The following is a 14,156-nucleotide window of genomic DNA, read 5'->3' on the forward strand; positions in this document are numbered from 1 at the left end:
GAGCAGCCGTTAGCAATATGCTGCAGAGGGAAAGTCATTTGGGACATGAATGGAAATGTTTCAGCAGTCAGCGGGACGTCGTGCGCTGAAGAAACACACGTTAAACACACAGATGGTGAACGCTGGCTCGCTCGATGGCTGCTGATCAAAATATCATTTAGAATAAAAGTTTCAGAAGCAGTTTCAAACCGGAGTTTTGTACCAAGCGGGTAAACTGTGATCAGCACTCAGCGACTAAATCAGAATTAATTAGACATGGAAGGAAGCAAAGACACTTCGACTTCATCCCTGAACATTCAGCTCGGCCCAAAAAGGTGCAACATGCTAACAATACGCTAACAACACGCTAACAACACGCTTACAAACACACTAACAACACGCTAACAACACGCTAACAACACGCTAACAACACGCTTACAAACACACTAACAACACGCTAACAACACGCTAACAACACGCTTACAAACACACTAACACGCTAACAACACACTAACAACACACTAGCAACACGCTAACAACACGCTAACAAGACGCTAACAACACACTAACAACACGCTTACAAACACACTAACAACACGCTAACAACACACTAACAACACACTAACAACACGCTAACAACACACTAGCAACACGCTAACAACACGCTAACAAGACGCTAACAACACACTAACAACACGCTTACAAACACACTAACAACACACTAACAACACGCTAACAACACACTAACAATACGCTAGCAACACACTAACAACACGCTAACAACACGCTAACAACACGCTAACAACACACTAACAACACACTAACAATACGCTAGCAACACACTAACAACACGCTAACAACACACTAACAACACACTAACAACACGCTAACAACACGCTTACAAACACACTAACAACACACTAAAAACACACTAACAACACGCTTACAAACACACTAACAACACACTAAAAACACACTAACAACACACTAACAACACGCTTACAAACACTTCTTCTGATCTTAAAGCGCCGGTTACCGTTTGACGATGAAGCGGATTCCATGGCGCTCGTCCAGGATGCGTTTGAGCTTGGGGACCCCGTAGGTGCAGGGTCTCTTGAAGGGGATCTGGTCCGGGATGCCGATGATCTCCACGGCTCCCGGGTCGCAGGCTATTTTGCGGTACGGGACAGGCACCATGTGATCCAGACCCAGAGCCTCAGCTGCAGGGAGAAAACAAGAAGCATCAGTACTTTAGATACGTGGGGCTACTGACAGAGAGCTTTATTTTGATTCTTGTGAGTAATGTGTGTACAGATGATCATTTTTAAAGGTCCTGTAACTTGGTATCAGATTTGTTATTTAACCGTTAATGTTTTAATATGAATTTAATAATTTCCATGAAAGAAAAGTTACAAAATGTTTGAGTATGTTGTCTTTTATAGTTCTTCAGAACCAGCAGGTCGGACTCGACCAATAGAAGTGCAATCTGTGCACGTGTGCTTTATCTTTCTGCACGTGTTGCTCTACAAACATTCATTTGCATAGAGAAGCATCCTTCAGTGGGAGGCACTCCCCGCGTAAAGAAGTGCCGACAATTCCAGCTAAATGAGAAATGACGTTTAGCGATCGGTGCTGTGAGCTGGATGAAACAGATCCTGCGATCCATAATGTTCCTCAATGTGAAGACACGCAGAATCCACTGAATACTTCCAAACAAGTGTTAAAACAATGCAAATAGAACTTGTTATCAGCTGCATTTCTCCTCCGCTTGAGTTGTGCAGGAATCACCACAGTGTGCTGCAGCTACAAATACACGTCTCCCTGAGGAGAAGATGATCCAACCACAGCACTGACCCCAATCCATCAATATCCACAGATAAGCACAGAACATCAGTGTGCATGAACAATCGCTCGAGGAGGCAGCGCTGCCTGTGATGCTGAGGTCCAAACAACATCTATATGAAGCTTTTCTTACCGTATCTGCTGTTGAACAAGATCTGAACACATTCTCTCAACGTGTTGATGTCTTCAGTTTCCCGAATGAAAGAATCCCATTTTTCTGCAAGTAAAAAAAGTGTAAGAACGCACTTCCTGCTTCACGTGCAACGAAACAGAAACGTGTTACGTTCGTCGGAGATTTAAAATTCAAATGAGCTTCATTTCAAGACCTGAAAATTAATCTTCTCCATCTACTCAATGTCAACTTGGGGAATAAGTGCAATCTTCTTATAGGATTACGCTCGACGTGTCAGTAGCTCAGCCCTTAAAGGTTCGGCTTTAATATAGTTGAGCTTTTCTTCAGTAAACAATGCGCGGCTGCTGCACACAAGAGGAGGACAAGTAGGAGTCCTCTGGGGGAACAGATCTGACTTCTGTCATTATGTAAATGTGTCACAACATATTCTAGTCAGACTGCACGTGTGAGCCTGATCCTTCTTTAAGTGTGGTTGTTAAATGTGATTGTGATGAAGACTTTGCAACATGTATGTACTTCAGAGTTAGAAGAGAAGATTTAAACCTCTCATGTCTGTAAATACAAAGCGCTTCAAAAGGTAACGAGAAATTAATGTAATGTAAGTTTTCTATTTGATTTTCCGTCGCAGTTTACTCGCTGATGTCAGTGAAGATAACTGGAGGTAATTGAGAGGAACTCTGAGGGAAACCTTGTGAAGATGAAGGTTTGTGGAGTTAAAACGTCTTTATTGAAATCTTTCTCTTCAGTCGTGACTTTCAAAGCAAGGACAAACACACAGCGGAGGGCTGAGACAAGAGACGGGTGCTCAGTCCAACATGCCGAGTCTGATCTGTAATGTCTGATACACATCTGTGCTATGCATTTGAAATGAGGCGCCTGCAGCACGGTGAAGCCGCTCCGTTACATGTTCAGCCGTACCTGATTTTTCGTGCACTATGGAGAAGAGGAGCCTCTTGGAGATGTGGATGCCAGGCGGGCTCTGACCCTGCTCCCCAGGTAGTCTCGTTGTCTCATCTGAAGAAGCAGAACAAACTAAACATGTCACTTTCAGTCAGAGATGTTCACTTAGTGTCGAGATACTCGGCTAAATGATCTGAACAGCTGCCAAGAAGCAAAAGTACCAGGATGTAGAATTAAAGTGAGAGTGTTTGTCTACATTTCAGAAGTTCTTCTGTCGCACTTCAAACACACGTGAGCAAGTCCACGCTGTTGTCCAGTTGAAATACGCATTTGGAGATTTGAGTAAAACAAGGAAATGTGCAACAAAAGTAAAGTGCTGCTTTGAATGAAATAATGAGCGGTATAATAATCAGAGCTCTTCCAGGCTCGCCGGAGGCACAGCATGAAGTCTGGAATACATGTTTCCATATAGAGATGGTGCGTTCCTTTATGAGGATCATTATTGTGGATGTTGTATCAATCTTGACTTTTACCTTTATTCACAAAAGGAAGATTTTCAAATGATGCAATGAGAAGCAGCTGCTTTACAACACGTGGAACAGACATTACCGTTGTTTGCACAGTCCTTGATGGACGTGCTCATGTTGTCTGTCCCTGCTGTCCAGTTGGCCAGTCTGTCCTTGCCCAGGTTGAGGAGGGACATGGGTTTGAAGTCCAGCTTGCCATCCGGATGAGGTTTGGAGGACATGGGCATGCCGTACAGGAAGTTAGACAGGACCGAGTTGCTGGAAGAGGCGGGACTCGATGACGTGACTCCCTGGGCCGGCGTCTTGGCGGGGCCGTGGCTGCTCGGGCTCAGGACGGCGGTGGAGTTGTGATTAACGTCAGTGCTGGACTTGACTTCTCGAGACAAATCTTCTGCTGGTCTGCACACAGACACAAAATCAAGAAGAAAGTTGTTCAGAGCGTCTCGTTCAGAGCGTCTCGTTCAGAGCGTCACGTTCAGAGCGTCACGTTCAGAGCGTCACGTTCAGAGCGTCTCGTTCAGAGCGTCTCGTTCAGAGCGTCACGTTCAGAGCGTCACGTTCAGAGCGTCTCGTTCAGAGCGTCTCGTTCAGAGCGTCACGTTCAGAGCGTCACGTTCAGAGCGTCTCGTTCAGAGCGTCACGTTCAGAGCGTCTCGTTCAGAGCGTCACGTTCAGAGCGTCTCGTTCAGAGCGTCTGGTTCAGAGCGTCACGTTCAGAGCGTCTCGTTCAGAGCGTCTCGTTCAGAGCGTCTCGTTCAGAGCGTCACGTTCAGAGCGTCACGTTCAGAGCGTCACGTTCAGAGCGTCACGTTCAGAGCGTCTCGTTCAGAGCGTCACGTTCAGAGCGTCACGTTCAGAGCGTCACGTTCAGAGCGTCTCGTTCAGAGCGTCACGTTCAGAGCGTCACGTTCAGAGCGTCACGTTCAGAGCGTCTCGTTCAGAGCGTCACGTTCAGAGCGTCTCGTTCAGAGCGTCTCGTTCAGTTCAGAGCGTCTCGTTCAGAGCGTCTCGTTCAGAGCGTCACGTTCAGAGCGTCTCGTTCAGAGCGTCTCGTTCAGAGCGTCACGTTCAGAGCGTCTCGTTCAGAGCGTCTCGTTCAGAGCGTCTCGTTCAGAGCGTCTCGTTCAGAGCGTCTCGTTCAGAGCGTCTCGTTCAGAGCGTCTCGTTCAGAGCGTCACGTTCAGAGCGTCACGTTCAGAGCGTCTCGTTCAGAGCGTCTCGTTCAGAGCGTCTCGTTCAGAGCGTCTCGTTCAGAGCGTCTCGTTCAGAGCGTCTCGTTCAGAGCGTTTTGGCTTAATTCAACATTTACATCAACAACTCTTCTTTAATAAGAACCAATGTGTTCAATCACTTCCCATCATTACATCACAGGTCATTCAGCAGACTCTTATCCAGAGCGACTTACAGTGAACTCAGTACAGGGACTCCTAGAGCAGCTCAGGGTTTAGTGCCTTGCTCAGGGGTACACTGGTGGCAGCCTGGTGTTGAACCCCCAACCTTCTGGTTTCACCAGACCACTAGGCCATCACCACTATCATCTGTTTATTCTACTCTTCACCTTCTCTTCCACTGTTTTGTTCTTTCTAGCGTTGTGTAACTCACTACTTAATGTTTTAATGTAATGCAAAGCTGGTCACATGTTGCTTCCTCCGACACACGTCGTTCTCACACTACGCCTGGTGACAGACCGACACGAGGGAGGACGTAGAGACGCTTTTATTTTGTGTTTTACGTGTTAATTGTTCAGAATTCTACGATTGAAGTGATTTCGTCCTCAGAATGATCACGTGCTGGATGAATAAAAATGGTTGTTCTTCAATCGAAAGTTCATAAAACAAAACGTTCCATCCTTTTGTAAAATGAACCCCCCCCCCAGAGGTTTCCCCTCACATCGTGTCCTGAGCTCTGATTGGCTGTCGCTCCCTGACAGGTTCAGATATTCAGTCTGTTGGATTTCTAAGAAAAATGTGTTAAAATCAGTTAAAATGTGATGGTATCCAACACTACTTCTCTCTACCTCTAACCATGAGACACAAGCAGACCAAACACACACTTCAGTCTCCATCTCAACAAGCGTTACACTGTGTTGCACTCGCAGACCCTCAATCTGTCCTGCACCAACACATGTGACGTGTTGGTGATGGACAAAACGCACAGAAGAGACAAAACTGAAGACATGTTAGTATTTTAACGACTTGGTGGCTGCAGAGTGTTTCAGATGGAGCCACCTGTAACCTTGAGTCTCACATGTTCCAGTCAGACCAACACTCCCCACAAAGATAGAATCAGAGCTGGTGGTCAACAGGCTCAAAGTCCGGCCTCGACTGTCCCCGCATGACATTCGCTGCCGTCACCTGTTTATCACGTTCTGTTCAGAAGCTGATGGCTGAGTTGACCTCCCAAATAAATGTTGACTTAACCCAAAGCCCTACGACAAACAGCAGCAGCCGCGCTCAGGCTTTGTTCAGGACGCTATCTGTGCTGTGTGAGAAAGCGTTCACGTCAGAGAGACAAACATGTAACCTCACACACACACACACACACACACACACACACACACACACACACACACACACACACACACACACACACACACACACACACACACACAGGATCGTGAAACAGCTGCTTTCATTATCTGATACAAGCGTTCAGTGGATTTACCCGGCGTTCACTTTGCAGACTCACCTTTTTACCGTGAACTGGATGCGGTGGCTCTGCTCCAGAATCTTCATCAGTGTCTTTGTGTCGTACTCCGAGGGCTTCTTCAGCGTGGCTCCCTCAGGCAGGCCGTGGGCCACCACACAGCCGGGGTCCTTCTGGATCCGCTCATAAGGCACAGGGACCAGGCTGCTCTTACCCACAGCTTCACCTGCGTACACCGCGAGATGTCCAAGGAAATTAAAGACGGCGAAATGTGGACTTTTTCACAATTTTAATTTAAAAAGCGTATTTTCTAAGAGTGAACTTATTTGGGATACACATATACAAAGTAATTATAGGTCTTATGGCCTGTTATGGTTGAAAGTACGCCTCATATTAAACTCTTGAATAACGAATAACAGGCATTATTTCAATGTCGGACATGATGCAAGTCATGAGGTTTATAGAGTTGTTGGATATAAATATGCAGAGGAACACACGTTGCACTTACTGTACAGTACAGTGAAGACTTCCTCCACCATCTTCCTCAGAACAAAGATGTTGGACTGAGCATCTGATGGCGCTCTTGACTTCCCATGCTCCCCCTCCTTACTCAGTTTGCTCAGATCGCCGTCCTGGTCTTTGGTGTGAGCGTTTGCTGTGGGCACATTCTGGAGACATGGCCCCCCTGAAAGCCAAATGACACAAGTCTTCAAAATCCAGTAAGCATTGAAAATAACATGTTCACAAACACATCTCAGACGCGTGTAAGACGCAGTGAGAGTTTACAAAAACAACAATGAGCTTCCAAACTGGTGAATTCTTCGACATCGTTCTTCATCGTTGGTATAAAAGTTAATCTGATGAATGCAGATTCATAATATGCGATTAAATATAAATATTTAGTTGGATAAAAACATGTGAATCACACGTGTCTGAAAGGATCCGACGCAGCACCACTCGAATCTAAATCTACAAGAAGTATAAAACTAGTGCAGCTTTACGTGACACTGTGCACAAAGCTATAAACACAACGATACACAGAGAAGAAAGCTGTGCAGCGTTGTGAAGATGATAACAACACAAACTGGAGCTGCAGGAAAAACTACGTTCACCTTGAAAAATCAGCCTGATGAAATTAAAGTGCCTGAAATGAGTGTTATTATTATAATTCAGAGGGAAACATTGTTGAGTCTGAGAACATTAGAAGCTGTTATACGTTAGCGCTCAAGGTCGACAGGTGGGACTCAGTGTCTTTAACGTCTTAATGACAAGTCGGCACTATAACATCCATTTAGAGCTAATCTCCCCTCAACCAGCGCCTGACACACGTACTGTTCACAGACATCAGTGTGAACACATGACATGTGACAAGACACTTAGTTGATATATTGTTTTATCTGATAACATGTGTGGAACTGCAACTACTTAGTTTTCTGTGGAATTAATGTGACATTGAAGAATAAACTGCAAGCTGCTGCAGTTACTGAAGCTTTTGGCTGAATCTGCATTTGTGCGATCACAAAGTCCTGCAGGGACGAGTCAGTGCATTTTATGTAACGGCCTCACAGCTGCAGCCATAACGAGTCTGATCAACGCTCCATCGAGAACGATGAATGGAAAACAACACTCGGGATTACACAGGAGAGCAGCAACTTACGGCAAAACTTGTAGAAGTCTGTTTGGATTTCCCTCCTGGAGTTGAGGAACACTCTGCCCTTCTCTGTGCCGACAGCGATCACGCTGTCCTCGTGGACGGTGACGCACGCCACCTCGGCATTGAGCTTAGACATCGCCATGCACTGCAAAGCAAGGAGGCATCCTTTACTCATAAGTCCTTACCATAAGCTCTGAGGAAGACATGTACAACTCAAGAGGTTATAAAGAAAACTGATCAACTAGAAGAGCTGCATTCTTATTATAGCCCAACCATGCGTACCAGCAGATACAGATCCCAATCAGATACCATGGACTGAGCTAAGAATACATTTCTAAGGATGCAATTCGCTTAACCATCGAAAGACAGGAAGTATAATTCCAGTGTAAAATACTGAACACTCACTGTGACATAACAAAAGAACTAACAGAATTATAACCGTGACATGAAATGTTCATATGATCCAAAGCTTAATACCAACACTGAGCACGGGTTGGGCTTCAGGTACTGTCACACTGTACATGTTAGTATTGTCTGCTGTTTGGTGCATATTCACAGAATGCTTTGTGGATTCCATCATCTTTACACCCCAAAATACAAATCTCCAAAATGAAATGACGCTGATCAGAGACATACCACTGAGTCCAGCGCCGACACCAGGCTGGTGAGGATCTCCTGTCTGGCTGACACCAGCGGGGCCTGTGAGTCACCGCGGGAGTTCGTCCTGATGCCATCACATGCCAGCTTCCTCATCTGAGCCATGCCTCTGCAGGGAACACATCAACACAGTTGAGGCAGGTAGCCACAGTGCGACACAGACAAAGTCCGTACGTGAGCATGCATTGATGAACACATGCAGCAGTGACCTGCATTCAAAGCAGTTTCTGCTGACATCATTTGGTTTGACTTTAAGCGAATATAGCGTGCATCAGGGCATCGATCTGATAGTGGAGGCTGGGAGATGAAGAGAGGGTACGAGCTTTTATCACCTCAAGAATGATTGTTTTTATATAGTAACACCGGCTCTGTGAGGCTTCACTGTGGCACAGTGGTGCTGTGAACTAAATGCTAACAGCATCATGTTAACATGCTCATAATGACGAAGTCAACAGGGTGATGGTGAGCAGCTTTACAGCTTTAGGAGACGAGCGGCAGGAACTGAGTCTATTAACTACAGAGGGAGAAAGAAACACAGATTCAGACGGACAGATCAGGAGACAAATGAACGTTCGACATCAATTTGTCTTTTTGTCTCAGCAACAAACTCTGCAGAAATCTGGCAACACGCAGCGAATATGTCAGAATGTTAAGCTCACATCAACTAACGTTTGCGAACGTTCCCGCTAAATAATACCCATAATGCAAAATGTGTTTGTTAGCCATGTGAATATCTGATGTTAGCATACCGTGCCCACTTAGGAGACAGGAAGTGTGTACTTCTAATACTTGTAATGCGTCATCCTTAGTTATAAAGCATCTTTATTAGCACTTAACACGGTGCAGCTGCGGCCGATGGGAGTTATCATTAGTTTCTCAGGCATTTAGTCATAAACCAAAGTATTGGACACATATGACTTCATGATGAGCAAAAAGAAGGGATCAACAAAGTTTTTAGAATTCACCCTGAGGGGGACACACGAATGTCTGAACCAAACCTGGCAACCCGTGCAGAAGCAGTTGAGACATTTCAGCCAAAACCATAAATGTGAACTTCATGTTGGCGCCGGAGGAAAGGTCCGGAGATCGCCACAGTCATAAGGATTCATCATCTTTAAACCATAAATGTATGTATAAGACTTTGTGCCAATACATCCGGCAGAAGCAGACAGGAAGAACTTTTTAGTTGCTGCTGGTGCTCGAGAAAAAGTCAACAATTCTTAAGATATTCAAGTCTGTACGAGAGTGGTCGACTGCCCAACATCCCTAGAGCCAAACCGCTAGCGTGGCTAAAAGGCAAATCCATCTGAATTAGCAACTTAAGGTTTTATGGTCTTGTGCTAGTCATTCGGGGATAATTAGAGCCATCACATGATGTCATGAGAGCCCCTATACGCTGTATTATCTCTCCGTGTCAGATGGCGCCGAAAAAGAGATACTGACTCCAGATAACCGAGATAAGACCTTAAGTTTCCACGAGCACGGCGAGCAGAGTACTGTGGTGCAACTGCACACACTTCCTGTGGAAAACAAAGTCATCGTCGCTCCAAATAACAAGACAGACGATGTAAATTAAAGTAAAGAGGAAAACAGATAGGAAATGTTAAAGCGAAAAACCGCTGGGCTAAAGCCAGGCACTATGTTCTCATGGCAACTGAAACCCGTCTCCTTGGAAACTAATCTCGGGGCATTTGAACAATGCAGCTCTGGCCTTTAATCTCTCCAGACACTGGGAACCATTATACTGGCCTCTGGCAAGCCCCAACCACTGACTCAATAGAGAGAGGACAGAGAGGCAGAGAGGGGCAGAGAGGGGAGGGAGGGTGTGGTGGCTTCAGCTGCACCAGTCTGAACATGCCAAGTCTATTGGCCATCTAAATCTGCCTCCCCTGAGGCCACAGCAAACATTAGCCCCCTCCCTTTCTAAATGATTGCGGCCTCGAAATAGATGGCCTCTTTCCCTCACATATTTAAAAGGCAAAGGAAGTAGCGAGGAGGAGAAAGGTGGGGATAAGCATCGGCTCACAATAATGCCATTTCACTTGCTTTGCAGGATGTCACGGTGCTGTTAGGGTTCTCTGTGAATATTAAACAATCAGCGTGCAACGACATTAATAACTGGCAGCTCTCTATAACCACGAGTGAAGACAAATACAAAGAAACATTCTTGGATGCTAATCACGCAGTTGCTCTGATGTGAATGACGCAAACTTTGTGGACATGCCAACACTATTATATTGATTCACGATTCATCCAAACCATCACTTTGACAAAAGCTCATTTATCCTCCGAGCCCAGCCAGCAATCCTTTTTAGAGGAGCTGAAGGTTCCTTTAGATTCTGTGGTTCAGAATCCTATAAAGACATAATCTGATTGGTAAAAACAAAAAGTCTATTGGACTTTACGAGCTTGTAAAACCCACTGAGGTATGCTTCAGAAATGACTTTCTGAAAAGATGATTAATAGAAACCATTACACTAGAAGCAGCATGCTCTTTTTAACGTTTCTACTGATGTCTTATCACCATGTTTGCATCTTTCTGGCTTTTTCCTGCATCTTAAAATCCTGGGCAAGCAGCCGGAGTGCCGTTTGGAGCCAAACCGCTAAGTGAATTTAAATGTGCTCAGAAACGGCCGAAGACCAGAGGACCCAAAAAGGGCTGTAATGAGATAAAGCTGTTTACTGACAGAGCGGCACTCTGGCTACAGATCCAAAGAACGTCTACATCTACACAGTGAAGCCGACCAATTAAATGTACGTTCACATACAACATGTCAGATTTCTGGGTGTCAAAAGGCTACACCAGCAATAACCAAGGTTTTTACTGAAGCTGTTGTTGAAACATTTACACTTTACATATGAATATACCTACTTACTCTCATAAGGAGTAAACCTCACATTCCTACACAGGAAGTCTGCTGGTATGTGAGGCACCTGTCTCTCTCTCAAGTCTGTGTTTTGAATGGACACACGTGTGCGTCTTACGTCAGCTGCAGACACCATGTGCTGGTATATAACTGCATGTCTTAGAAACATGATAATGCGGTCACATAGAAGGTCACCATTGCGTACACAGTACATGGTTTCACAGGAAGAAAGAAATGTATTGGAGCTTTGAACACCCTGCACCACTGCACAGGTGTTTTCAATTAGTCTGGCTAATTACTGCTCAGGTTGGAGTTGGGCACAGGTTTGGTCACAAACGTCAAGGCCCAAAAATAAATGGCTGCACTGCGTTTGAGTGTTAAATGTCTATCAGCTGATATCCAAACAGCAGCAGGTGGTGGAGAAGCTGGGGTCAGATTTAAAAAGGTACCAGAGGAGCTCAATGTTTTGTTTGTATGCCGGTGATGAGGACACACATGCATGCAAGTGATGCAATACACATTCCTGCCAATGGTTTCATACTATTCCTCTGATCTACAGGTGGCCATGAGATGCTCATGTTTCATGAGGAATGACCGGCAGCCATCACCTTTCGTTAGGCCTCAAGGATACACACAATCCCTGTTGGTGAGTAGCACTGAATGCAAATAAAAGTTTGGTTTGTTGACCTTGAATTTAATCTTAAGCACATTCTGTCATTTAGATTCAGCCACGACTATCCATCTTAAGTAGGCCATGTGTCTAGTTGTTGTTGGTACATGTGTTATTTTGTTTGTGTGCCGCACGGTGCCATGGATTTAGGTCAGCACGCCGATTTAAAAAGGAGAGGAAACTACGCCTAACCAGTTTAATCTGGCACTGAGCTGGTCAAGTTATGTAGAGCAGTCGATAGTAAAAGTGTAATTAACGGGTGCAAGAACACGAGAGATGTCAGTCCAGTGTCGTCTGAATGTGGGAATTCGACAGGTGTAAAGAATCCTGAAGAGAAATGTTTGGTACAAACGCCTCGCTCACCTGTAGAGGTGAGTGGCTTGTTCTAAAACAGCTGAATGACTCCTGAGCATCAGTCTCAACGTTACGTCTGGCATGTTACTAACTGAATAATGGATTGTTTATGTCATGATGAAGGAAAACATCAGACTCTAATGTTGACACACTTCCAGTAAATCAGGGTGTGGTTTGACAGCTGCTGTCTAACTTATCATTACAACGACTTGATGCCTTTTGAGTTCACCGTGTGCCTGAGGCCGTGGGCTTAAGGAAAAGTCATCACTGATGTTAGGATTGTAAAACTGCAAAGGTAAACAAAGGACCACAGAGATCGGCTTCACGTGAGGAGTAAAAGGTCCAATCCACCTACACAGGTTTAAATTAAACAACATATTGGATGGCAATATTGTGTACGACGTTTGCAGTTAATAGGATAAATCATGCAAAACCGTGAGTCATCTTTTTTGAGCCCTACTTTGTTATTTTATGATTTAATAAGATACTACACAAACATAAGGACCACTTTTACACATGTCCTCACACAGCTTTACAGAATGACTGTCCACATGTGTAGTGTGTAAGCGAACATGGTGTTTGCATTGTAACATTGAGCTGTGCCGTGTTTTGAATGGGTTGGTGACTCTGCACCCTGGCAGGAGGACTAGTAGTAAACTCCCATCACATGAGAGAGCAGAGGAATGACTCTGAAGAGCTGGACCCAGGACAAACAGCTAGCAAGCACAGGGTATGAGACCTGGGGAGCAATAAATAAAGTCAGGGTCTGTGCTTCCACAGGAAATGAGCCCGTGTACCAGTCTCTCTGGGGGGTTCAATCCCCTGACAGTTTCATCTGACAAAGTTTAATCCCAGTGTTATACCAACCACAGCTAGCTTCTAGCTTCAGCTCTCACAAACACTTTGAGTTCCCTCATCATGTGTGGTGTCCTTCAGGAAACACAGAGCTACTTTAGGGACTGTAATCAACGATAACGCAATTAGCCCCCCATTGTTTGTTTCCTGCAGAGTAATGGGGTGTAGCTTTAACTCCTCGAGGCTGCTACTGAAAGCTTTCTATATCCTAACTGTTCAGAAGTTCACGTCTTGTTTCCCTTCTCGTTCACACTTAGCTCCGTTAGCTAGCTGGCTTTGTTGTACTAGCTCCGCAACCTTATCAGTGATAGCAATATATGGGGATCATTTAGCCGTCCTAATCACAAACTATCTCTCACAAGGTTACAGGTTCTCTCCAGGAGGTTTCACTGAACCAACAATAACCTTTCTGCTCTTCTTCCCGTAACGTTATGTTTAACTCATCAACGCTGCTAATTAGCTAACGGTGTCATAATAACGCTGCTAGCTAACTAGCTACCGTACACTCGTTAGCTCTCTTGCTAGCTAGCGCTAACACTTTCCTTTCATCTCCTCCCCCAGTCCAGAAATTAGGTTATAATCTGTCATTTCTAAAGGTACAGTAAGAAAAAGCAACACGTTTCATGAAAACAAACTATATAACTGCTCATGAATATTAAAAGGGACAGCGAAATCTCACCTTAATTAGCGATTAAATAGCCTTGTTGCTGCTGTCAATCCCGGAATAGGTTTATTCCCCGTTTTAATCCATCAGAAACACAATTCTCATCCACAATGTAGCTGCAGCGTCTGCTAAAACATCGTAATCCGGAACATCACAATGTTGACTTCGATCGCACGTTTTATATTCTATTATTTGTGTATTTTATCTGAGTTTATTTCTCTTTTCCCTTTAACAGAGCAGGGTGTCCCTTTCCCCTTTCTTTGTTCTGTAATCCAGTAAAATTGAAACTCATTCGCCTCCTGCTAATCCCAGCCCAACTCAACAACAGCATCTATTGGCTGCAATTTACATACAGGATTAACGGAGGAACCTCTGGAAATACCCTCAGGGGACACAATTTACATGCAG

At 44.8% G+C, this 14,156-nt stretch overlaps 1 protein-coding gene across 5 annotated transcripts in view; it reads right to left on the reverse strand.

Moving 5' to 3' along the window:
• Window positions 1-14,045, reverse strand: part of gtf2ird1 (GTF2I repeat domain containing 1) — a 28,258-nt gene extending 14,213 nt beyond the window's left edge. For 2 of the 5 annotated variants that reach the window (XM_029448713.1, XM_029448711.1), the window contains exons 1-9: window positions 13,764-14,044; window positions 8,318-8,447; window positions 7,685-7,826; window positions 6,536-6,712; window positions 6,070-6,253; window positions 3,464-3,780; window positions 2,873-2,968; window positions 1,955-2,038; window positions 1,016-1,199 (exon numbers count right to left, since the gene is read on the reverse strand). In XM_029448713.1, the coding sequence (XP_029304573.1) occupies window positions 1,016-1,199; window positions 1,955-2,038; window positions 2,873-2,968; window positions 3,464-3,780; window positions 6,070-6,253; window positions 6,536-6,712; window positions 7,685-7,826; window positions 8,318-8,443 (1,310 nt within the window). In that variant the 5' untranslated portion in view covers window positions 8,444-8,447; window positions 13,764-14,044. Of the gene's footprint in view, window positions 1-1,015; window positions 1,200-1,954; window positions 2,039-2,872; window positions 2,969-3,463; window positions 3,781-6,069; window positions 6,254-6,535; window positions 6,713-7,684; window positions 7,875-8,317; window positions 8,448-13,763 lie in introns of those variants that run through there. The other 3 variants (XM_029448712.1, XM_029448714.1, XM_029448715.1) reach the window with 3 other exon arrangements.
• Window positions 14,046-14,156: the final 111 nt, after the last annotated feature.

Source organism: Cottoperca gobio, chromosome 14 (genome assembly GCF_900634415.1).
Source record: "Cottoperca gobio chromosome 14, fCotGob3.1, whole genome shotgun sequence".
In the NCBI taxonomy this organism is placed as follows: domain Eukaryota; kingdom Metazoa; phylum Chordata; class Actinopteri; order Perciformes; family Bovichtidae; genus Cottoperca; species Cottoperca gobio.